This window comes from Pygocentrus nattereri, chromosome 16, assembly GCF_015220715.1.
Source record: "Pygocentrus nattereri isolate fPygNat1 chromosome 16, fPygNat1.pri, whole genome shotgun sequence".
In the NCBI taxonomy this organism is placed as follows: Eukaryota; Metazoa; Chordata; class Actinopteri; order Characiformes; family Serrasalmidae; genus Pygocentrus; species Pygocentrus nattereri.
This window is the reverse complement of record NC_051226.1, coordinates 13723701-13750732: the sequence shown is the minus strand read 5'-3', so window position 1 is coordinate 13750732 and position 27032 is coordinate 13723701. Positions and strand designations below refer to the sequence as shown.

General features: G+C 39.2%; 1 protein-coding gene across 5 annotated transcripts; it reads right to left on the bottom strand.

The window, feature by feature from the left end:
• Positions 1 to 213: 213 nt before the first annotated feature.
• On the bottom strand, positions 214 to 25806 carry znf532 (zinc finger protein 532). Of its 5 annotated transcripts, none has more exons than XM_017715767.2 (10): positions 25649 to 25806; positions 24641 to 24786; positions 14077 to 16373; positions 12195 to 12376; positions 9728 to 9904; positions 6556 to 6718; positions 6014 to 6325; positions 4429 to 4541; positions 3423 to 3564; positions 214 to 2811 (listed from the first exon to the last, which is right to left on the bottom strand). In XM_017715767.2, exons 3-10 carry the CDS (start codon positions 16345 to 16347, stop codon positions 2290 to 2292), a joined length of 3882 nt encoding a protein of 1293 aa, XP_017571256.1. In that variant the 5' UTR covers positions 16348 to 16373; positions 24641 to 24786; positions 25649 to 25806; the 3' UTR covers positions 214 to 2289. The 5 variants fall into 5 exon arrangements, with proteins under 5 accessions (XP_017571256.1, XP_037401958.1, XP_037401957.1 ...); XM_037546061.1 differs by lacking the exon at positions 25649 to 25806 and adding an exon at positions 25198 to 25284; XM_037546060.1 differs by lacking the exon at positions 25649 to 25806 and adding an exon at positions 19842 to 19987 and having other exon boundaries at positions 24641 to 24898.
• Positions 25807 to 27032: the final 1226 nt, after the last annotated feature.

Here is a 27032-nt window from a genome sequence, read left to right as displayed (position 1 = left end):
ATGAAAAACTAGAAACACAGTGACTTTTATTCAACATTTGATAAACTATTCTGCACTAAATCCAATAAAACAATTATAACAATTGTGCTCTCTGTAATGAAACATGCAGCAACTTTTCTTTAAGTACTGACGATATCCACAGTACGCTCAGAAAAAAGGTATTGTAATGTAACTTATCACTGCCCACGCCACTGGACATTTGAGTTTAGACCGTTTTTTTTTTCCCATATTTTTTATTGGCTGTTTTTTTTTTCCTTTTCTTTTTTTTTTTTTTACACAAACATTGGACAACAGCAGCAAGACATTCTAAGAAACAATCACCATAAAGGGCTTCTCCCATGCACAAATGCATCCTCACAAACGTTCATTTATCCAAAAATGAAAAACATAAAAAAGATAAAAAAATAAAAAATACACACAAACAAAAAAAACATACATCTATGTGTGTCTTCTGTGGAAATACAGAACAAATGAACATGAAGCGATGTAATAAAGTTTTTTAATCCTTAGTATTTCCTTAATACAATATTTCACGCCTCTGAAATGGTGAACAGTTTAACATTGAAAAACGTCTATGAGCTGTGACTTTTTTTTTAAAGATTCCATCCAGTTTCACATTTAAAGACACATTCATTTTTTTCAAAAAGGCAAGTTTAACTGAACATGGCCAAAATTTTGGCTGCACCTTCTCTGAATCGAACTGTGAGTGATTCAGTTGAACAAGCTGACTTGTACGTCGACGATGTACTTGAACTTTACCGATGACTGGCAAATGGATTGAGACACTGAGAGAGGGTGATGATGTTTAATGTGCTTCTGGCAATTAAGTGCTAGAAGTACTTGACTATGCTAAAGACTATAAATACTTTAGTCCAATTTAGACCAATTTATCACAAGGATCTGGAATGGAGAAAACCTATATTCTTACAAATAATGGTTCCTAAATGGTTCTTGGCTTTGCACAGTTCTAGAGAAAGTCATTACATTATGCGGAGATTCTTTAAACTCTTTAAAAGTGGTCTTAACAATGACACATCTCACTCACGTATGTACTGAAAGGCTGAGGGAACCAAAAAACGATTCTTCTATAGCATCGCTCTTTTTGGCACCATTATTTTTAAGTGTATATATTCTGGAGGGTATATGTGTATTGGGGAGAAAGCACACCTACTACAACATACAATACGTATGGTATTTCATTATGCTCCCAGTTAGTAAAGGCAGAGCTGTTACCATGGCAACCTCATTTTTGACAGTTTCTGATGAGCCAATAAAAAGGAGCCAGACATTAATCTGGTATGGCAAAAAGTCAAACAATCAGCATAGTGTTCAATGAAGGCAAAAGACACCGAACCATGAGCCGTAACGCAGCTATGAGAGAATGTTTAGCTTTGAAAGAACATTAAAATGAATGCTAAGACAACCTACAGAACACCCCGACGACACAAAACATGTTTCATATGGTCCATTGGCAGTGGCTGAAGCACTGAAACTGATAAAATAACAGCTTTATCATCTGTAGTGTTATGTTCTAGGTATAAATATTCATTTAAAAGTGACATTTAGTTAATGGAACAAAAGGACACAAGAAAATAAAGTGAACAACTCGAGCAGCGACTGTTTCTCAAGACACTGGTCCCGTCCATTTTCAAAGAAATGGACTGATTGTCCTTCAAGAGCAAAACAAAAATAAAAAAATAATGATTGAAAACAATAATCTGGTTGAAAGGGAGTGAACATTTGAGCATTCTGAACAATCAAGCAGCAGTTAAGGGACTTGATCTTTGCCAATTACTCTGCACTGGAATTCAACCCCAAGATAAGTGGGGTCTGAACTGTGTTTAACACATTCTGCTCGATTCAGAACACAACAGACTGGTCTAGAAGAAAAAAGAAAACAAAACAACAAAAATTTGCTATAAAAAGATCTATTCAACACCCATACAAACATCTATCATAAAGTGTACAAAATGTGTTCTCATAGATATTTAAATACACATAAATCCACTTTCAATATATTACATATCTTTAAACACACATACTTCTTTGTGTGTGTGTATGATATTTATACATTTCTCATATATTTGTGTATTTATATATGCATATGTTTGTTTTATATGTAAGCATACAAAGAGGCCAGAGAGAGAAGGAATGGACATTCTCATCACAACGTCTCCATGATGACTTATGATGTCTCCATGATGATACTTACGTTTTTTTTTCACATTTTCCCCCAAAAAATAAACAAAACAGAAAATAACAAAAAATCCAAACACCTTTCTCACAGTTTTACTTTTCGACTGTGCTCAATCTCTTGGACTTGATGAAGGCCATCCCATGCGTCCGCATGTGCGTGTTCAAGGCTGCCTCAGTCTCGAAGGTTTTGGCGCACACTTTGCACTGCGTGTCTGGGATGCCGTGCGTGTCCTCCGGGGCCGGGTTGTTTTCCTGCTGGTCGCTATGGCGACTGAGCCCTGGTGGCTCCTTCAGCTTGTGCACGATGAAGAGGTGCCGGGCGAGGGAGTGGTGTGAGGTGTAACAGAGGCCGCACTCGCGGCACTGGAAGGACGAGCCGTCGGTCTTGTGCTGTGGAATGTGCTCATGAAAACGCACCAAGTCCTCCGTGGTGAAGCTGCACACGGCGCATTTATGCGTTTTGAACACATTCACCTTCAGTTTCTTCAGAGGCTGCGTGGAAGAGTCCCTGCAACGCTTGCTGGGAACCCCAGCACCTCCGTCTTTCTCAGTACGCTCTTCTGCTTCTTCAGTGGCTTCACCGTCAGAGATGAGCTTGCGTTTCGGACTGCGTACCTACAAAAACACACACATATGCAGGGCTTGTTGACATATAAACCAGTAAACTGGGACTACACATTACAATCATTATTATATTGTTCAAAAAATTTGAATCGGAATCTTTCTGCCTTGTTATTATGTCCTTGCTTGTACAGCCGTGTTTCCACCACAAGAAACTTTTGATGCACTCAGGAACTTTTTTTTTCCTCTTAATTTTCTCCTTTAGAAAACAAATCAATCTCCAAACACTGTCTATCACTACATCAGCTGAATGTAAACCGAAGTGTATTGTGAGACTCCTGTTATTAAGCAACGGACAGACAATTTTATCACCCATAGTGTTATGTTCTAGGTATAAATATTCATTTAAAAGTCACATTTAGTTAATGGAACAGAGACACACACAACAAAATGAGGTGAACAATTTGAGTAGCCACTGTTTCTCAAGACACTAGTCCACAATAGTCATTCAAGAGCAAACAAAAAATTATATTATTTTTTTTTCTTGAACTCTGGAATGCATCTCAAGCTATTCGACAAGAATGCAAGAACATGCAAGAATTGTTATTGAGGAACACCTCAGAAGCGAGGTTGGACATCATTGCTTTGTGTGTTGGTGTGGTTACCTGGTCTTTATTGTTGGACTCCTCCGTGCTGATGGGCTCTACTGCTGGTTTTCCCTCTGATTCCTTGATGCCATGCATCAACTGAATGTGTTTCTCTAACATCAGCCTCTTGGTGAAGGTGCGGTTGGAGTCTAGACAGTGTCTGAGAAACAGAAGGGCACTAAATTATACTGTACACATGAACATTCAGATTTTGTTAATAACAAAAAATGAGAGTCAGGCAAATAGAATCCGGTCAAAACTGAGTCTATTAATTGTAAAATATTTAGCTCAGTTTAAAATAAAGAAGGCTCTGGTTCTAGTCATTATCTCGAGAAGACAAAGAGCCAGTGGTCATATGTCACAGGTCATACATCACACTTGACCATTCCAAAGCGCAGTCAATGAGACAGCGGGAAACTAAGACGAAGTTGAGTTTGATCCAACTTTGAGCGCTGTGGCAAGGGTGCAAAATGAAGTGGCAAATCCAAGTGGTGTATGTTGCTCACATCAAAATGAAGCAGCACTGCTCTCTACATAGGCAACAATGGTGTCGCCAATGCAAAGCGGATTTGCTGCTTATCATCTTTAAGAGCCCTTAGCCTACACTACTCAGATTTACCCCAAAGAACAGAGAGACGAATAAAGAGGGAGACTCAGCATGTACACCCACACAGGAGTTATTTATATGAAGACAGGTTACTGATAATTAATGATAAATCACAATATGCTTTTCTAAATGTGTCATGTTGTCTAACTGATGTATTTAAACAAATTATAGGGAGCAACATTTTCTGTAAATAGTGAATTTAAAAAAAAAGTCATGCTCACTTTTTCCCTTTTATTTTTTTTTTATCGTGGTGCATTTGATTGTTTTAGCTTATGTGCAAACAAAAACAAAGTGTTTTGCTACATGTGAAAACTGTCTACTGTGAGAAGTATTGTAATGTTATATTGCTGCATATCACACACCCATATGTACTCATACACCTTCACACAAGCAACAAGAGGACTCCTTGATACTCACGGACAGGAATAGACCTTCCGAACTCCTTTATGTTTGATTCGATTATGTCTACACAAACTGTGGGAGGAGCTGAACGACTTGTCACACTGACGACATGGATGCTTTTTCAGTTGCTGAAGAAAGAAAGAATAAAAAGAAAGTTACAAATGCTGCAAATTTAAAATGTGCATGCAAAAAATGCTCAAATCATCAATCCCGTACACCAGATGCATCTCTATTCTTTCTAATTATTTGATTTTAAAAAACATCAATCGTGATATATATTTATTACATCATGGAACTGATTGAGTGAACATCATTTTGTTTTATTAAGCCCCCCTCAAAAACAAAATCAAGAGAGAAAAAAATTGCATGTCTATTTTTTGTGTTTACAGAAAGCTTATCACTCCTGCCTGTCTGGCTCAGACACTACTGACAGCATAATTGGCTCATTCTCTAGTTACTTTTGTCAGTTGCTGCATCACATTTAAATTAACCCAAAGGCAAAGAGCATATTTTACCCAGAAAGGCTAATACGAAGCTCGCTGCAGTGGTGTTGTGTAAACTGTTGAAGGCATTATTTCTGCATAAAACATAGCGTCACACCTTCAGAACGTAGCTAAATGGCTGGGTGACGCCCCACCCATTAATTAGCCTTGATTTCCCGGTGATTGCTGCAAGTAATTCTACTCTATAATTAAGACACACCCTATGATTAGGGCAAACAAACATGCATGGTGGTGTTCTCTAAATGCTCTCTGAAAGTGAGCTGTGAGTGAATTAATTTGTTCAACTGGCTGCCAAATTTTAAGTCATTGTACACGTTTGTGCAATAGAACATGATTGCACAATTGTTTTCTTAAGATGTTTACGCCAGCCCTGATTTACGTGCGACAACCAGCTGTGTGAAGGTCATTGTATTTTGTTCTCAGTGAGGTTGTTCGTTTTGGTCTCAGAAGTGGTAACATGGCAGGAGGACACAGTGAAAGTTAACATTCTCTGCATAGAGCTGTTTTTAGTCACAAGTTACTGCTGACATGATTTCACATAGCAGAGCAATAAGACTTACTAGGCATCCTAGAAAGCTAACTTTAGCTATTTGAGCTAACTCAATATTGGAGGAACAAAATCAAGTTCAGCAATGTTACAGGGGAATTCCACTGATTATGTTTTTTTTTATTTACTGTATAATGAGATGCAATCGAAGTCTTTTAGTCTTTTGTTGTGAAATGTTTTATGTAAAGAAACTTACCAGCTTTTTATGCTGGAAAAGTGCAATCAGATCTCATTTGGTCAAACCGTGGACGCATTTTAGTGAAAAATGTAAATGGAATCTGGACAAAGTTGACTCAGATATGCAAGAGGCATTAAACCCCTCAGACATCTGGTTTCTATTGCCACCATTGTGAACAATTCTGACTCCATAGGTTTTTCTAGAATTAAGCATTTCACATCAAACAACTCTTGAACTCAACCAGCAGATGGCACTGGTGTGCATTTTTCCTCCCCCATTGTTAATCATGTTAGCGTTGTGGTCAAGCTAAAGGCCTGTTAGCTGACGTTCATTGTTAGCCAGACTAGTAACATTTTTGGCAAATCTACGTACCTTGCCATGCTCTCTCTTCATATGTGCAATGAAAACTTCTCTCTGGGTGAAGAGACGGTCACATTCCTTGCAGGTCCAGCCAGGGCATGAGGAGGCCGCTGATGATGGGGGTTTTTTGAGGAGGTCGGTGCCATTACTGGCTTTCTTGATGGGGGAGGGGGGCTTCTTGTCCCCCTTTTCTAGGCCATTGAGGACACCACCATCTTTGCTGTTGGAGCTGGGGGTCATGGAATTAATAGGCTTGCTGCTGAGAGGCAGATTGATGCCCAGGTTGGGAGGACCCTCAATGGTCTTTAGGGTGCCATGTGTAGACTAGAGAATAAGAATGGAGTTACACAAGAGGAACACTGTTATGATTACTCAATGAATGATTGGGTATGCTTAGGCTAGCAAATCTGAATACAACATTCTATTACTACATTTTGCATACAAGTCAATACAATAATTTCTTATAATTTGTGCTGCAATGCTAGGATAGGCACAGTGGTATACTTTCTTTGGTCTATCAATATTATCATTATCATCAGAACTCAATCCTGTACCTTAATATGATCCAACATCAGCTGCTTTTGTGCATAGTGCATGGAGCAGTCTGGACATTTGAAGACAGACACTTTTTGACTGGAAATGTGCTGATCAAAGTGGGTGTAAAGCAAAGTTTGCAGGGTAAACACGGTGTCACACATGGAGCATTTGTAGATCAGCCTACAAAAACAGCATGAAAAGTAACATTAGTTAGATAACAAAATGTAGTGCTTTACAGTTAACAGCTAAATAAATAAACAAACATCTGTTTACTTAACCTGATTTTTTTGTTGAGGGCCTAAGCAATGTATAAACTATTATCAATACAAATTTTAAGGAGCTAAAATATTCTGAAACCTACACTACTGGCCAATATAATTTACAGGGTCAACAATTAAATAAACTCCAGCAGTTTTGGTTAAACACTATTTTGCTGACTGATATGACGGACAGTTGTCAAATTTGTTGAAACCAAATTAATGATTTTAATGGCTGCTACTAAGTAACGCAAAGGGGAATTCCACTTATTTTTTTTTTAATTTCTATATATTTAAATAGTTAAGGTGCAAGTCATTCAGAGTGGTCTGATGTTAGAATTGTTCACAGTGGTGTGATGGACCCAGGGGTCTGAAAAAGAGTTTAATACATCAAAAAGCTACTATACAGAAACTTATTACATAGAAATTAAATATCCTGCCTAACGCTTGAGACACTGTTTAAGAATCATTTGTGATAAGGGTTTAAATTTTTTATTTTATAAAAGCTATACATGGCAGAGAGTTTTGGGCAGGCAACTGTAAGTTTACTGATGAACAATAATTTAGATGTGGGGCTGTGTGTGTGTGTGTGTGTATATATATATATATATTCTAGAGTAAGGCAACTTATTTTTGTTTCTGCTATTCAACACCTATGAATATGACTATATCACACAGTGGAAGTTATATCTAGGTCAGAACACACACTAGACTCTGATGATTCAAAGGTCAGATGTGATCATACTAACATGGCTGAATATAATCAATAAAATAATGAAATGAAAATAATGCAATAAAATGTCAATAACAAGACAGGAGAGACTCAAAATGAAAAAGGTTAAACACTCATTAATAACTACATTATCAATGCATTCCACATCCCTTTTGTGTGAATACAGTACAGCGCAGAAAACGCAATCTATTGAACAAATAAAGTTGATCTAGATTGGATATGTTTCTTCATCATAGTGGAGCAATCACTGTGCATCCATCAATATGCCCTGATTTTAAGGTGAAAGATGTTCACACACGTCAGTGCTCAGCATTGACAAATGTCCTTAACACTATTCACGTTGTTAGGTATAATTATTTTTCCCGTCATGGTAACAGGTATGACAGGAAGCACAAAGCAGCCACCTGCTCTTTTCATTAGTAAGTGCTGATGAACATGACAAGGTTCAAAGTGTCGAGGTGGGAAAATAACCTGCAGCAAAGCCACTGTGGATAACACTTTTATACGCCTTTACCGTTTGGAAAATGTCAGGGTGAGCTGGTTGTAAAGGAAGTGATCTGACTCGCTTAGCAATTTGCCACACTGATAAAATCCGTAAATAGTGTGTGTTTTCCGTTTGTGGAAAAGCACAAAAACAGTACTAATTGGGAGCATTTCAAATATATTTTAAGGTTTCTTTTAAGGTTTTTAAGGTTTAAAGTTCTAGTATAAGTATAGTATACTGTTATGTAATAAGTCGTTCGCTGCATCATTCTCAATGGTTTTGTAAAATGACAGAAGGAATTAAAAACCTGTATGTAAGCTGCTGTCAGAAATAAAACTAAATGGAAAAGAAGGAAAGAAACATTCTGATATTTTAATATAGTTCATGTAATCAATTTTATTTTATTTAGTAATTTTGGACCATTCATCACAACTTGTTTACACATTGTAAATAATTACTGATGTTTGCATATTATGAAAAAAACTGCTTTTTAAAAAGTTATACTGTCAGTATTTTTTACATTGGCACAATACTATTTGTTATAGGAAAGTATACAAATGTTAGGTGGTGCAGCTTAACATCAGGAGTCCACTTGATAGAGTCTGCTGTTTTTAAGGCAGCGTATATAAATGAATTGGACGGTCAGTCTTAGCTTAACAAGGACACCAGATCGACTGTTGTGCATCCACTTGTAACGCATGAGAAACCACTGGTCTTGGTCAGCTGCCTCAGACACCACTGCAACACTGGGGCCTCGCAACAAAACCTGAATGAACTGGTACTGACAGCGTGAATGTAATTATTTTCCAAATTCCAGCAGCATTCTGATGATCGGAGGTCTGAGAAATTTCACAAAGCTTAAGTCTTATTCAAAAATCCATTCTATTGCCAATTTCAGCCTTGTAGAAATTAAGGTGAAAGATTTAACATTTATTTTTGCCAAGTGTTGAAAAGCAATACTAACATAGGCTCCTCTGTATATTGTTCAGCTTTGTTTTTAGTATTATGCTAAATAAAAATGCCAAATTTTATTTGTTTTTTAAAAACAACATCCCACAATAATAAAACACTGTTAATTAACAAAACCAGGTTTACTTGTGTGTCTAAAATGGTTCTATTTGGGGGCGGGGGGGGGGGGGTCGTAATATTTACCAAAAACAGAAATTCAGATTTTATGGTGATATTAATTTTTCCCGATGCCATCGACTACTAGGTTGACAATAGCTAAAAATGAGCAACAATGATGATGAACAAAAACAAAACATCAAGATAATTTGGAGCCATGTTTGAAGTCACTAGAACAATGTTTGTAGAACAATGACAGTAATTCACAAAAAGGCCTGAATGTCATATTACCAGTGGAGCGAAACACAAAGTCTATTTTTTCAATTTACGAAGCAGCTGAATAGTACGTTTAAGGGAAGGGTGACCAGGAAAATCCAGGCAGAATCCAGCAAACATGTTCACAGCACTCACACTGCCAAAGGTGCAGGCCGACTGCCTGTTATGCACCCAACTCATGCCACTTTCACTCTTTCACTAATTTACTGTATTATGATCATTTGCTATCTGTATTAATGTTACAACAGTAATGAAATGTGATTCCTTTTTCCTCTTAGTATTTGTCATTTGTCACATTTGTTGTTAAAGAGTAAATATTTATCAGTTATTTTCCATGTCAAGCTTGATGTATATGTAATAAAGTAGAGACTTACTTGGGCTCTCCAATCTTCACTCCTGGGTGCTGTGTGTAGGCATGGGAGTGAGTGCCTGGGGCAGACTTGAAGGCCATGGGGCAGATGGGGCATTTGTAGAAGATCTCACAGTGGGCGCTCTGGATGTGTGACTTCAGGGCAGCAACGTCAGCAAAGATCACACTACAGTGGACACACCTGAGGACAAACAAAACAAGAGAAAAAAATTTACCCATAACAAGAAAAGCTGTTTTTAGTTTATCTGAACAGTGAATGTGACCATTGTGGAGCTGTTGATTGGCTGAGCAACTCCTCACTGCTTAATGTGATCCATCTGCAGAATGTAAATGCAACAGTGTAAAATGCATCAATCTGAAGGTGGTGATTAAACTGTACCACTTTTGGAATGCTTTAATGGACCATAAGGATATTTAATAGTTGTTACTGTCTACCTACTTTTAAAATGTTATTCAGTCACATTTATGTATTCACTTTATACAGAGTAACTTACAAAACTGCAAAGTTGCTTACTTGGAAATATACTCTGAAAGGGAACTTCCACTGATTTTTCAAAATTGCAGCATAATTCAGTCTCTAAGATGTAAACTAAGACATTCAGACTGGTCTGATGTGAAACAGCTCATTGGGGAGAAACTTCCTGACTCAAACGTCTTTACAGTCGGGGTGATAAGAACCAGCAATGTCTGCAATGCAAATATAGTCATTTTATTTACATGTAATGTTAATGAAAGTAAAATAGTGGTAAATCTGAAGGAGAAACAATGTTTGTTTGTACCTTACAATGTTTTTAATCTCAATATATCTCTGTACTGAATAAAACGTTGTATGTCAAAATCTCCTTGCAAAACTATCATGAAACAATGTCCTAGATGTCAGACACATTGTACATAATCATTTCAAATTAAAGCTTTCTACGAGTTTAGCTCTTAGAGGCAACAAACACTTCAGACGTCTGGCTCCCATCACCATCACTGTGAACAATTCAGACAGTAGGATCTCTAGAAAGAAGCATTTCAGATCAAATCACTTGGAACAACTTTGAATTTTTGAAGAACTGGTGGAATTCCCAGAGACGATCCATAATAGTTCCAAAGTTCCAAAACATTTAACTGAGGACTGAGTCTTGTAATGTGAAAACAGCCCCTAGTCAACTCAAACCAGCAGGAGAGGCAGCTGGAACAAAATCCTGGGGAGGATTTTTACTTGCTAGACCTGAATTAGTCAATTCAGGTGTGCATGTAAACGTAGTTACTGCTCATAAATAGATACTACTTACAAATGACAAAAATAATTTCATTTAATAATATTAATAATAAATAATAACAACAAGAACTTTATTTATAGAGAACATATTTTGGTGGCGACTCCAAGTGCTTTATACACAGGTGAGAAATAGAGTTTAATAGTAATGAAAGAAATTCAATTTGAGTTTGATTGTCTTCAATTATAGGTACTGCTGAGTAATTGCAATTTAATGGAAAATGAAAAGAGTACATTAATTTAAAATGATGTCAAGCAAGGAGAGATCACATTAAAGAGATAAAGAAAGGTAGAAATGTAATTAAAAACTAAATTAATTACATTTTTAAATATTTTAAAAGCACGTACCAAATTCAACTGCCTAAAACCTGCAGTTTAAAAGCAGTTAGAGAAAAGAGTGTTTTACAGTAGTTTTTCTGTATTTTACAGTAAGTATTTGGGAAGGTCAGTATCAGAGGATCTAAGATTATGTGCTGGAACATAGAGACAGACATTCTGTGAGATACACAGGTGCTTTAAGGCCATTTAAAGCTTTAAAAATAGTAACAGAACTTTAAAATCTATCCTAAGAGATACAGGCTAAACAGAGATGAGATATGAGTTTTGTTTTATTAAGAGTAAAATGTATAACTATGTGTCATCAGCACAGCTATGAAAAATGGTGTGTTTCCTGATGACATTACTAAGTGATAACATGTAGAGAAATGCAAAGGCCCTAAAATTGTACCTTGCGGGACTACACAAGACATGTTACAAAAAAGGTACACACAACACAGACCTTTTATTTTTACTGTCCTCTGCGATTATGGCAGCCACAGCAAACAATAGCACCTCCTTGAAACTATATTCTTGAAACTCAACTATGTGGAGCCATGATCAGTCAGTTATGGACAATGACCATGCTTGGTTGGCCTGATGAGCCCTCTGACAAAAATATTCTCTGCACTTATTGCTTTGTCATTTACTCATACATAAATGACATGGTAATAACTGTGATCATTGCAGTAAATGGAATTCTGAGAGCTCGTCAATGAGCAGTAATTTCACAGGCTGTTGATAGGGCACTCATAACCAATTAAACACTCACTCAGTACATTTAAAGAATTTTTACCCATAAATGTGAACTGTTAAGCAAACTGCATTCCATCACCAGACACCGAGAGGAAATGACGCAATGATGACAACACGAAGTGATGCAAGGACTGACCGGTAGCCCACTCGTCGCGTGTAGTGCAGACAGTTTTTGGTGACGTGGGACTGGAAATGGACGGAACGACAGATGGCTCCACACTCGGGGCAGATGTATGGAGACTTGTGCTGATGGATTCGCTGGTGGGAGGCAAAGCTGCACTGGTTTGGAAGCAGCATTTGGCAGATGGTGCAGGTTTTCTGTTACAGTAAGAGGAGAATAACAAAAGTTTACAAAACTCGACACTAAAGCTGTGTTAAAGAACTAACATGTTGAGTCTAAGGTAGGTTAGAACTGTCAAATGAAACCATTACTAAGTCTGACAGAAAAGATGCTAAACAAAGTTCTTTGGAGAGACATCACAGAAAACAACTTAGATTCCCTAAATAAAATTTCAATATAACAAATGAAACCAATCTAGTGATGGGTTCATGTAGTTCTTCTATGGCATTGCTCCAAAGAACCCTTTAAGGGTGTACAGTCTTGTTCCAAAGTTTAGACACCTCTAGACAAATTATATTTTATCGATTTTCTGAGTGAAAACAAGTTAACAAATCCTCCACAGAAATGAAAAAAAGAATAAAACAAAATGTGGCATGTGCCCCAAAATGATGTTTTTTTTTATATGTTAAATTCAGCAAATAGTAATAGTTACTGTGCATTAAAATTGATAGAACTGTATTTCCTATAGAAGACTTGGGAAAATCAACAAAACATGTAATTTGACCTGGGGTGCCTAAACATTTACCCAAAACTGTACATAGTTATTGTGCTATAATCATACTGCACTCTGTGTGCATTTGTTTCAGGTAGCATTAAAAAGGCGACAGCTTTAGTAGCTAATATGACAGTCATTTATGAAGATATAAGCACTGTAAATGTATACACAGCTTAAATAAAGCTGCTACAGGCATGGAGCTGTGCTACAGAACCACCACTTTCAGATCCCTAAAAATCTTTCAATCAATGATTCTTTAAAAACTCATACTAATCAATCAAAACCTATAGGTAGCCAAAAGTACTTCTTCTATGACATCACTCCAATAACTTTTTGGAACCTTTTTGTTACACTACAATCTAAAATCTCATGCAAAATAAGTTCACACATCCTCTACATGGAACAACATCTGCAACTTTTAGAGTACAGTTACTGTTTATTCACTGAATTTAACATTTTGGAAAATATTGTGGTTTTTCTGAACATGTAACATTTAGCAAATAAAGAAAACTGTGCACAAAACCCATAAAAAATGTCCTATTTAAATGTATTCCTTGTAATGGACGTGTTACCTTCTGGTGAGCAATATGGCAAAAATGTAATATCACAATACTCCAAGACATTTTAAAAATTCATATTATGCATCAAAATATTTTGTTTTTTGTCATTTGAAACAGACAAAAACAACCAGTGGTGCCACATTAAAAATACTATCAAAATATACAAATACAATTTTTATTCAACACTTTACATACTGCTTGTTAAATCGACTTAAACAGGGCTGCCTTTGTAAAAAAAATGCAGTTGGTCAGTGTTCTTTCAGTACCAAATTTACCCACAGTATATATCGTCATACTGCCCACCCTATGAACTTATCAGCAACAATTAAAAAATCAACACAACATCATTTGCCCTGTGGTGCCTAAACTTTTGCATGAGACTGTACATATCTATTGGGTTATAAATGTTATAAACTGCACTTCTGATAGTTTTAAATAATAATTCATACCCAACATACCAAACATTTCCAAAGATACAAGCATTACAAAAAGTATATAACAGCTAGTGTGCTATAACTATGAGTGCTGTTTTCAGCTAGTTTTGCAACGAGACATTTTGTCCAATTTAGCGACAATTGAAACGCAGGTGTTCTTGACAACCAACAGAAGGGAAAAAAATTACCTGTCCACTTGACTCAGCAGCCTGCTGATAGTGCATGGCTAGAGAAGACTCCTCCTGAAACACTTCACTACACTCCAAGCACTTGAGATTTGAACGGCAGAGTCTGGAGGCATCTTCGTCCAGGGGCATGGCAGCCACTACAGGGGCTGAAGTGGGTGCAGAAATCACTGTTGTGTCACTCTTTCCCTGACTGCCTCCTGGAGAAGAACCATGGCTTGGTGTGGAAATGGGGGCGCTAGAGGTCACAGATGGGGCCAGTATCATCTGATCAGCAGGGATGGGCTTCAAAATGAGGTGGGAACACTGCATGACAACTCCTTTGTCCTTGTGGCTTCTGGCATGGGAGAGGAGGCTGCACTTGTTGTAGAAGACCAGGTTCTTGGCGCAGTGGTTGCAAGTGACTTCAATGCGGACGCTTCGTCGGTCATAATGCTGAGTTAGGCTTTTCTCTAGAGCAAAGGAGTCACCGCATTCTAAACACTTGTACCCACGAGATGGTAGAGAGATACATGCTGAGGAAGGGGGGCAGAGGTTGGGCACATACACTGGTACAGGGTTGATGCTGCTCAGGACCTTGTTGAAGGCCTCAACGACTGAACTCTGGGAGCTGGCCAAGACTTGCACCCGGGATACTTTCTTAGGAGGGTGGTTGGCCATCATGGCTTGTTTAATGGATTGCTGAGGCTTGGACAGAACCTGATGGAGCTCAGAGGCCGATGCGTTCTGGGGAAGGAGGTTCAAGTTGGTGAGGTGGACAGTCTTTGGCACAAGTTTAGTGTTGGTCAGGCTAGAAGCAGGCACCATGACAGTTTGTTGCTGAATAGCATTGGCAGCTTTGAGGATGGCACTGCTGGCACTCTGAACGGATGCGGCAGGAATGACCGTAGCCTTTACTGTTGTATTATTGGCTAGTTTCAAGTTAATAACCTGTGAACCAGCTGTCTTGACTGCAGAGACTGGTAAGAAGGCAGTGGCAACAGGTTTGATGGTCATTTGCTTTGTAACTTCAATGGCTGAGCCTGCAGAAGTCGCTACCACTGTGGTGGGTAGTGTTGTTCGACCAGAAGAAAAAACAGAGGATGAGGTTGGGGAAGACAAGAGGGAAGATACCACAATGGATCCAGAGTCAATACCCTTCTTCAAACCCTCAGGGTCAAACTCTGGCAGCACTCTAGTGACAGTCCTTTTGATCTGGCCAGAAGATGTCTTAATGGTTTTAATGCGGACCTTGGGAATGACAGGGGTGGATCCAGCAGGGGATGAGGGAGACCCTTTACTGCTGTTCTCACTGGTAACACTACAAGGGCTCTCAGGTTGTTTGGAGAGCATCTTCTTGGCAAGCTCCAAGGCTGACTCTTGCTCTGGAGGCTTCTCCGTCACTTTCGGGCTCTCCTTGGCCTCTCTGGGTGACTCTTGTTTAGTGGCAAGAGGCTCAGGGGCTGTTGAGTCTGTGCCGGCCTTCTTTGCACTAAGAGCAGCAATTGCAGCAATGCAAGATGAGAGCTTGGCAGATGACTTGGCCTTGGCTTGAGAGAGGTTTGTCACACTCAGCCCAGCAACTGGTTCCCTTGCTTCTTTTCCGTCTTGGGCCTTGAGCACCTCCTTAGGCTGCTCCTCTGTTTTTCTTGATTTCACAGGAGTGTTCGAGTTACCCAAAGTACCATTGGTGTTGCCATTTTCATTTTTTGAATGGCTGTGGTTGCCATTAGTTCCTATCTTAGATGGGCCATCACTTGAAACAGGCTTGGAGGTTTGTGTAGAGAGCTCTTCTCGTTTAGAGCAAAGTCCAGTCAGAGGATTTGGTCTGAAACAAGGTAAATTATTTTGTCTGTCTACAGGGTCATCAACTTCAATTTTGTCATCTTCATCAAACTCATCAGCACTGGAAATGGGACTAAACTGGTTAAATGTAGAGCCAGCCAGTTCTGTTCCACGGTTTCCACTTTTTTGAAGCTTGTTACTCTCTTTGCTTAGCCTGTTAGGCGACCCAATGAACCCATTGTGCATCCCATTTCCAACTGAGGGATGGACCTCCTTGTCTGAAAGGGACTGGTCATTAGCGTCAATGTTGCGAACATTCTTGACAATGACACTGACACCAACATCTGGGGCCGAGGGAACATGGGAGTCTTCGTCATGGTGAACATTATGTTTGAGCTGCCCCTCATGGTCCTCATGGCCAGATTCAATGGCAGCCTTAGGATCGACCATGTCAGGAATGTCAAAGGCTGCAAGTAGATCATCAAAGTCTGGAGTTTTCATGTCGCCCATGGTCTTGAGCTAAATGAGCTAAAACCCTTTGAAAGAAACAAAAAACAAGTTTAACACAATATTATTTTTTGGCCATTATGATTCAAAGTAACATTTTAACTTGATTCATATTAGTAAATGGCACTCAGATATCAGTGTATCCACAGGTTTAAGGCAGCATTGCTTTCAGCTGTAAGCATACATTGTTCCTAAAGATCCAGTTGGCTAGTTAAATTCTCGTTCTGTCAACTTGCTTCCATTACAGAGGAAGCCCAAATTCTCCTGTTTGATTTAACCTTCAACCATCGCAGAGAAAAAAAAAGATTAAGGTGCCAAAGAACAATTATGCTACTGTGCTACTTTAAGCCAATGTTGCATGTTCTGTGAATGGCAGCTTCTTCTCTATTTGTTCAAAGGAAACTGCATGGATTCAAATCAAACAAAACTGAAATAGTATACAACTAATTATCCATATAATAATAATAATAATAATAATAATAATAATAGATAATAATAAGATATAATAATAATAAAAAAGTTACATGGTCCATTTTTAGATTAAAATACAAATCCATATAATTTGTATTTTAATGTAAAAATGGATCAAGTAACATTTTTATTTTAGTTTAAACTGAATTATGCGCAAATAAAGATATTCTGGAAACAAAAGCAAGTTTTTCAATAATCCTATTGAATGATTTGAATAAGGTTGACAGTCTTGAAGTCACTCAGTGCTAAAGGCCTCTGTAAATCCTGAAATAGCTTATGTTTTTATCTCTGATCTTCCAGGAAGGTCTGGTTCTGACTGAATGGTCAAACCAGGTATGATTACAGTAATCATATTTCCTGCCACAAGATAAATAAGCTTATTTGCCACTTGTTACTAACAGGGGAGTGAACATTCACTGTTTAATGTTTTCATTCCAATATGGAGTATAGACCACTTCCAAGAATATTCTCTTTTTTCATGTTGTTGGGAGCAGGCTTTACCCAATGATACAAAAATATCAATGCTATATTATAATCAATACCTCTTTTTTCCCTTAAGCATCAGCTGTAACTTGCTACGTATACAATTGTGACGAATGGATATACACATTTTGATCTGAACTCTTTATATAATATTTATACATCATATTTAGCCTAATAACTCAATAAATAACAAAATAACAAAAAAGTCTAGACCTGGGATAACTTCAACAGAAAATTCTATTCAAATGTAAATTTGTAGGTATATATTGTCATTTTCCTTGGTCAAAACCAGTCAAATGTAACTGCTCCATCTGTTTGTGTTTTGGAGTGCAGCTTGCACAACCACAAGCACTCTTAATCGACCCTAACCTAACAGGACTACAAGAAAGGCCTCTTAAAATGCAGGGCTTCCATCTGATGCATTTAGCCAAATTACTGTGCTGACTTTTGTATCACTCAAAAACAAGCCAGCACTGTAAATAAGAGTTTTTATTGCATGTGCAACTGCATGTTCTTACTACAATGCTACACAATTAATTTCACAACACTATAACTAATATGAACAAACATAAATCAGGAGATCACTACAATATGAAGTACAGCTTTATTTGACACATGGCTGCCATTATCCACATTAGGTGAAAATAATAAAAAGGAAACTTCTACATAAGTAAGTGTGCCATCATCATGAAATTTTAGCTGATGATTAACTGCCCTATGAATAACAGTGAATTTGATATGAATTATATGATTTTTTTCTTGCTCATTGCATGTAGCTACTAAAATGCGCACATAAGCAGCAAAACTAGTTGATGAAAATTTGCAAATGACAACAGACACAGCTCAAATGAGAAAATACATATGGATGTATGATAATATTGAAATCAAACTGCTATTGGCAGATATTTTCTTAAAAGAAAAACAAAATATGTTTACATTTGACCCATATTTCAAACTAGTATCTTACAACATACTCGCTGTACTCTGTAAGAACAGACTGTTTAGGCAATGCTGGGCTACTGTGCTAAAATGTCTGCATTTTATTAATTTTTCTGCATCTACAATCCTATATCAGCATCAGTAATAGCAGACATGTATATGAAAGATATGCTGGCATTGGCCCAAATTTCACCTTACAACCTTTACTCTATGCTTTTCCTCTAGAGTTGGCTTATATGCAACTCGTTGTATGTCATGAGTTTCATGCAACATAATTTCAGTGCAACTTCAAATTAATGTTTGAGTAGCCGTTACGGTCATAGCCTAATTGATGTCACACTCCTCTTCAGCTACCCAATAAATCATCAAACATTATCTTTTCGCCCAATGATCAGGTAAACTCACTTGTGATCAGGTCACCATATGTTGTGTCTGTTTTTGACTGGCTGTTTCATGAAACTTGTTCCATGAAGTTGAGATGTTTGCAGCTGAGTTTCAAGTTAAATGTAGGATGCTTTACATTATGCAACAATTTACACATTTGTTTCAAACAACTGCTGTAAAGTCAGGCTAAAGATGGTACAGCACAAGTGAGAAGTTAAGAGCTTTTATTGTTTTAATAAGATGAATTTCAAATAAATGCATTCTCAGCCTTTTTCATTTCCAAGTATTTCCGAAACCCAAGTGATGAAAATGAACCAAGTTCACATTGTGAGAGCTCACAACCTAGAAAAATAATTGCAGTCAGCTTGGATAATTGCCAGCAGCTCAAATAATTGCGTTCAGGCAATTACATAATAATTGTGGCCTGGACATGTGAATAAAGAGTGTGTGCAATACTGAACTGGTAGGCCCTGAAACTACTTAACCACCCAACAAGTGCCAAACGTACTTTTAAATAAACTGCTTAAATCAGGTTTACATTTAAGTAATCTCTAAGAAGGGGAGCAACATCAAACTACTCCAAAACTAAAGCAGATGCCCTGCAAAAAAAGGATGACAAGTCTGAATGGAATGTATTGAGCTTAACGTTTACAGTGTTTCTCAGGCCGGTGTTATATGTTGTTATATGGTGTCACAGTGGAGAGAAAAGTCAGAAAGATGAAGGGCAGCTAGGTCAGGCTAAGCTAGGTTAGCCACCTAGCACTAGTCCCGCTGCTGCCTTTATTCTGGGAGCGCTCACTGCAGCCCTTCCTCCATTACTGTTATTAACATCTGCACGCTCTGCCCAGGCTGGGCCAAAATGGCCTTCTCCCCCTCCTCCTCCTCCATACACTATACAGACTAACAATGAAGCTAATGTGGGGAGAAATCCAGAAGAAGAAAAGGAAGAAATGAGGCCTAGAAAGAAAACAACAACAACAACAACAACAACAAGAAAAGACTGTGTTTAAAAGTCTATATGTTACAATGAAGAAGAAGGCCTGCAGATCAAGCCAACAAGCTGTAGTAAAAGACAATGAGTAATGGCACAGAAACCTTGTGTGTTCAGCCTCAAATCGTTTAAATCAACATAACCAGTAGTATTCCTCAAGGGAATCACCACAAACCACGAACACACATATACACAGTAGTGGAAACATGCAAATCAGGTCACGCCTCACCCTCATTTCCGACCATTTTTACAGCAAAACAACCTTCTTCCTTCCTTCCTTCCTTCCCTTGTCTCTCTGTGTCTCCTTCTGCCACTTCCACAGTCTCAACCAAACACCTCCTCCCTCCTTCCTCACTCTCTCTCCTTGTCATTCTCCTGTTGTAGAAAAAAAAATCCACTTTGAGCATGCAGGGCCTGCCATGAGGGAAATAACCAGGGTCACCTTATGTCCAGCAAATAGTGGCAGCATCCCTGAGCCATCCCAAGCAGCAATAGTGCTATGGTGGCCCAGGCAGGCTGTGTAGTTAAGGTTGGCCAGTGGATCATAGCTGTTTCCTTCTTGGCCTTGCCAAATGCACATACAGTAAGACAGTGAACTGGTTGAGAGACATATAAACCCTTCTATAGTCATGTTAAGTCAAGTCTGAGTCTCCTTCTGTCATGAAGCAGCCAGCTATCTGCCCACAGCATAGTAACTGCATTGTTCCTGAGCCTCTTCGTCTGCCTCAAACTGGTTTCAACCGGTTCCGGTCACCCCACATAATGTCTGTGCTGCAGTGCAGCCTCGCAGGAGAGAGAGGAAGAGGAAGAAGAAGCTGCTCGTTTTGCTGTCTGCTGCACGTCGAACCTGAAACATTTCAGTCAAAATACAGCCGAAGAGAGCTCTCAGTCACGATGGACCATGTTTGCAAGAGGTTAGTGGTGAAAACAGCTCAGAAATCCACGTCATTCCACTGAAGGATATACTAGGCCTGAAAAACAGACACAAACCCACCATGGAGGAAACACACAACAAACATGCACGCAGGAGGCTCAAAAGCGGGCTTTATATGGATGAATGAATGATGATAGGATGGAAATGAAAGACAAAACAAACAAAATATGAGAAATGTGCCTTCCCCCCACCCCCAGGGAGGAAAGCAAAAGCCCCACGGTGAAAGCAAAAGCATAACTGCCTGCCTCTCTCATGAGCACTCTCTCTTTAACTGAGGAAAAAGAAAAAACGTATGTAGACACATGAAGTAGTATTAGTAAACAGGCTCGGTACCTGGCCTCTTTTTGATTCTGCCTCTCCGTTCTACCCCATTCTGCAGCACTGGTCTGCTCTTTCCTTTCCCGCTCTACCTCCCCCTCTCCTCCTCTCTCTCTCCCTCTCTCTCTCTCACACTCTCTCTCTGCCTGGTCCCTGCTCCTCTCCCGCTATCCAGTGTCCCTGCTTATGCTTCCTCTCGTCTTCTCTTCTCCCAGAGAGAGAGAGAGAGAGACAGACGGAAAGAGAGAGAGACTGATCTTTGTCAATTAAAATCAGCTGCATGTCCCTAATCCTTCAGCCATGGGCAACCTACAAGCATCCAGTCCAGGCCAAATGAAAGAGAAAACAAAAGGTCGTGACGTGATCACATTCACATACAAACTGTGGTGGGCAGTATTGAAAAAGTAAATGCATCATGGTATCACAGCACTAAGAAAACTAATGAAGCCCAGGGGAGAGAAAAGGACATTTTCTGTAGCATTATTATAACAAGCGGTCATAGTATCGTTATCTGAGCATATTGTGACTATAAATACTCAGCAAACACTAAATAATTGTATGTTTCATGAGACAGTGCATAGTTAGGTCTGTTGAATTGGTGTAGTATGTCAGAGTTCACATTTAAATTGGCGTATGCTAAATGTTGAATAAAAAGCTTATTTTTTTAAGTTAAGTTTATTTTATAAATGATAAATTATTTATAAAATAAAATATGTTCATACGCTGAAAAGGGACACATTGGCATTTTTAACATGAGGTGAATTTTTAGCCCTTCATTTTTGCTGCACTGGAAAATAAATCAAGAAAATTTTATGGAATTGAATTGTGTTAATTACATACATAGACACTTGTGTAATTTGTATTTAAAAACAGGGAAAAAGCAAGCTGGTGCCTACCCTGCTTCTCTGATCTCCCTCTACTATCTAGAATGTTCCATGCGAGAAGGAGGTCCATAATGCAAACAGCCAGTCCAGCCAGGCCTCATTCTGGAGGTTCTCTCCCTCTACCTCTAAGCCATTGCTCCTGTCCTGCAGGTCACTCTCTCTCTTTTTGCAGATGCAAGGCGTCTCATGGGATATGGAAAAAGGGGGCAGTATTTCGACCAGCAGCCTCGGCCTTTTGTCTACGTGTGCTGTGTGAGCATGTCTGAGGGGGGACAGAACTGGCTCGGAACTGCGACCAGCTGCGGTAGCCCAGTGGAGCGAGAGAGAGTAGGAGAGGAATAGAGAGAGGTGGATGAAAAAGAAAATAAGAGAAGGGAAATATTTGATGGTCAGGCTCAGTGCAAGTATGTATGTTTCAGTTTGTGTGTGTGTGTGTGTGTGTGTGTGTGTGTGTGTGTGTGTGTGTGTGTGTGTGTGTGTGTGTGGGAAGCCAATTCCCAATTACCACCAGACCAACTGGAAGAACAAAGGCCAATCATGGCGCCGAGGAGGGTGGAGTGTGTGTGGTTAGAGCTGCATGATACAGACAACATCCTAATAATGTGAATATATTTCTTCATGTGGCTATTATGATTTTAAAATGTCAGTGAAATCGATAACAAGACATAAAAAACGGCCTGGATCACTTTCACCAAACTAATTCCTTTTTTGGATTACATGAATATGTCATGTTCTCCATACGTCTTTGCAGTCAGGTGCACAGACTCATGCATAGTGTGTAATATTATCATTAATGTTGCAGGAGTGCCAGCCATAAACAACATGATACCACGGAACAATTTCTGATGCGCATGTGCGATACTTAGTCACGCTTATTGTGCGCCCAGTAGCTTAACTGAGGCAAGCAACACTGCAGAGGTATACGATTATTTCCATGCTTGAGATAAGCAGTAGTAAAGGTCACTGTAAAATCTGTTACAGGGCTGGCACAAAAAGCGAAGACTTCATTATATCAAATTTCATGAAGCATTTAAAGATAACCAAAACCATTCAACTATGAAATTATCTAACCAGTAAAGGCTTCTTTTAAGCTTAGTATGTTTTATTTTTTTGTACACAGAATGCTGCTTTAACCAAAATCAAGTATTTAGTAGAACTCTATAAATATCAGGATGCTTAAGGTGCCTATTGAGAAGTTAGGTTAGACTGAGTTAAGATAGATATCAGCAGGTACTTGAGGATTAGATATCAGTATCAGCAGGGGAGAAAAAGGTTATTGGTGCATTCCTAATTATCACATATACATCAGTCTTTAGGGTGATTGATTTTGTATGGTTTGTGCGGAACCAATGCCAAAGCCATTGGCAGATTGCTACCACATGTACCACATTGTGGAGTTAGCCTTAACCTAACTTGGACACCATTCTGATGAGGTCTGACTGAGGAGCTGCCTTTCCCATCTAACTGCATCAGACTAGCTAACGATTCATAGTGTATTCTAAATAATTCAAAACAGCTACTGAATAATTTTGAGTAGTTACTGTATAATACATCTTAAGAATAATATCTGACTAATAAGCCTGTAGTCCATGGGGTTAACGTAGACCTACTGGATTAATCCTTATACCTAATCTTTAACCAAACATAAAAACACAAAGTCAGCATCAGCCAGGCTGAGCTGACCTTAAGAACTTTGACCTGACCTTTGAGGTGATAACCTCTAATAGGCAGGGAGCACAGAGCACCTGCTCATCAGCAACTGCCAACACAGAGAGCAGGTCAGAACACAAAAGCAGAATCCTCAAATCATCGGTTTGGCTGAACCTTGTTCGAACTAAAATCATTAGGCAAGGTAAAGTCAGATGGACCTAGAATCTTAAAAAATCTAAACGCTAAGTGTCTATTAAGCTGTCAGGCCTATTAATTTGCTCAGATGTACGAGCTACACAGTATATCATTTGACAAATGTTACCAGGACAGTAGTAGTATTAGTGTTTGCAATACTCATGTTATCAAGGTCTGAAATATGCAAATAAACCCTCCTACCAACCACAGTGTGCTATGAGAATCCTGACCAATCAGAGTTCAGGATGAGTTTCTGTGGGTGTTTATTTTGGTCAAAATAACCAACAAAAAATGTTGAAAAAATTATTGATTCGCCAATTTTAATATATTGTAATGTGTATAGTAATCGCAATATGTAAGAATATAATGACAATACATGCATTTTGTCCATATCATACAGCCTCAACCTACACAACCAGTGATCACTGACTTTGGCCTAAAGAAGTCTTCCAGATTGTGGCCAATAAAATAAAAACGATCTCATTAAAATGACAGTATGCAGCCAAGGACTGTAAAAACTGCAGTGGCTATGTGCCTTAAATTTTTCAACTTACATATCAATAAGTAGTTTCTATTCTGCATTATGTAGCCTTGCAGCCCTTTGCTTCACCTGAATATAGATAGCGGTCTGAAAAAGAACCAGCTAATTCCTTTTTTGGTTTCCTAGCAAATACAAAAGGCCTACGAATGATGAGAATGAAATCCATGAAATGTCAAAAATCTGCTGGGAACGTGAAAAGGCTATATATGAAGCGCAGGTACGTGGATGCCCTCTGCCCACTGTAAACCATGTCACCTATGCCTTTCGATGAATAAATCAACAGGCTCATTACAGAGTCTTTCATAATGGAAATCCCGTTCAAAACCAGGAACTTGTGATGATACATGTGGCAACAATTAGAGCCACACATGGCATGAATGTGTATGTGTGCATGTTACCCTATGATGTGCTCCCAGGCCTTGTGCAACCAATCAAAGCCAGAATGCCCCCCAGGAACAGGAAAAAGCACCAATGACTCAAAGAGCAAACAGCAGACAGTGACCTACCTGAGTGCTACTGTGTCTCAGCGAAACGCCGGGACGTAAGAAGGCTTTTCCATGGCAAGGAAGCAGATGTGGTCATTAATGCCTGTGGCACGAAGGCCGGCCATGATCCTCACAGCACCAGGCTCAGGCATCAGAAGAGCAGGGACCTGCAGGGATACACATCATTTGTGTAAAAGAGGGGGCTTTTTTTGGACATGAGTGCAAGAAAAAACAAAAGGCTTTTGGAAGCTCATGTGTGCATAGACCCCCATTGCTAGTATATATTGCTCCCAGAGAGAGAGAGAGAGAGAGAAAAAGAAAGAGAGAGAGAGAGAGAGAGAGAGAGAGAGAGAGAGAGAGAGAGAGAAGCCTCCCACCCCAACATGGTCCAGCAGTCACGTGACCAGGTTTCGTCTAAAGTAAGCTTCCTATTCGCCAGCTTCTTGTTCGAATGTCCCGTTCCACCTTAAATGGTACAGCTGCTACACGGCTTAAGGTGGAACGGGAAACTTCGAATAACCGGGCTGCTCTTCGCTCCCTCAAAATCTGCATCAAACGCTTCCACCGCGATGACTTACTATTCCAAAGACCAATTCTTCACATCCCGTCGACATTTTTGTGAATTTGTCCACGACATGAAGAAAGATCTCGCCCATTTTCACAGGCGGCTCTCTCCCATGATGCCTTTCGCACCGCATTTCCATCACAAACAGCAAAATAGTCGATTATAAATACACATGTGCTACGGATTTTCCACGGTTTCACATATTTGTGCTTAGGTGCGAAGAGTGATGTTGAATATGCGACAATTTTAGCTTTTAGAGACGAACACTAACAACAAAAATCGTCTTGTCAATCCCATGAGCCATTGCGAGACGACAAGCTGGTGCATCACACTGAAATAGCTAGAAAAGCTGGAACCGAAGAACCATTTTAATGTCTTTTACCCCCAAACACAACCGACAATGTGACATAACGTCGCTAAATAAGCAATTAGACTTGTGAAAATACCACTTTTGTCACACTTACCCATGAATCCCCGCGGCGACCAGACCGAAACACCCAGCCCTGGGGAAAAAAACGCGTTTAACAGCGAAACGAGCTGTTAATATACTTTAATCAGTTGATTTAATTGCATTAACATCAAATCTTCGGGAAACGGGTCATATGAGTATTAAGTTTGTGTTTTTGCATCGACCCAGCCCCCTGTTTTCTTCTCTTGCCTGCTGTGGCCAAACCTAGCTGCTTCCCACAAGTCTTTGCTGCAGACCGACCTGTCTGAAAAACACCAAGGGCCCTCAGGAATAAGCCAAGCTGCCCTCCAAAACCTCCTCAGGGGCCAGAGGTCTCTCTGTGGGCCACATACAGACTTTACTTGGTTGCATTTGAGCACTGAAATGCATTCTGCAGGTTATAAGCCTGATGTTCACACATATAAGCTCAGCTACAGAACCTGGGGGGTTATTTCACAATTTCAGGTAGCCAACTGAACCAAAGAAGAGGACTGTCCTGGAGAAATGTCCCTTAGCTCTTTTTCTACTGAGCAGGTTTTACTTTGGGTTTAAACTATGTTTAAAAAGTGAAATATTGCTGTGTGAAATAACCCCCTGATCTTCTCAGCTATTGTGTTGAAGCATTGCCTACTGCTTTTTCGAAATAACTGTCCATACGCTGAGGGTAATATGAACCGTTCGCACCCATTCTTTGTGTACACATACATGGACAATCCAGGGAAATCTTGGACAGGTGGACAACCACAATACCGGAACTTCATCTGCGGTAAAATGCCTGCCAGTCTTACACAAAATAAAATGTTTGACCTATAGTTTAGGCCTAATAGCCTGGAGCTTGTAATTTTCTAATCATGGAATGCTTTAACCACATAAGCTCAGTAGATGACAGGATTTTTAGTGACACTTGGGCATGTCCTGTGCAGCGCTGTCAAATTTGCATGTCTGACCTTTTCATCTTTAATATAAGTATGCGTCTCTAAAGCCTCCGAGGCCTTGACTGAATGAAACCAGTGCTCGAAGCTCAGGTTTAGTTTTGTTTCTTCTGTTATGCTCCTGTGAAGAGAAGAAGAGTTTGTTTAGGAGAGATAGAGGTAATGAAGAACGTAGCTGTCTGCCCTTTTTCAGCAAAATCAGTTTAACAGAATTAAGGACCGCATCACATTTGGTTTTTGTGTGGTTTTGCAAGGCTCTTTGGATGAAAAATCGGTTTTATTGTAAGCTGTAATCTAAACTTGTGACAGCCAATGATGGGCTCTTGAATAGAAACACTGCTGGTTTACTGATTGCCTGAATGGGAGGCTCTTTGATTCAGAGGGTTTCTTTGTTATTGTCTACTCAGGTTGGAGTTAAGAGAGGGACAGTGAGGTGATATAGGGATATGTTTTTTTCTGATGTATTAT

Bases quoted from the DNA above. Each gene is read 5' to 3' on its own strand.
- znf532 (XM_017715767.2), bottom strand. From the start codon at position 16,347: ATGGGCGACATGAAAACTCCAGACTTTGATGATCTACTTGCAGCCTTT. The intron at 9,905-12,194 runs GTCAGTCCTTGC...GTTTGTCCTCAG, and splicing joins ACGCGACGAGTGGGCTACCG to GTGTGTCCACTGTAGTGTGA. The intron at 6,326-6,555 runs GTACAGGATTGA...CTTATTCTCTAG, and splicing joins TGATGTTGGATCATATTAAG to TCTACACATGGCACCCTAAA.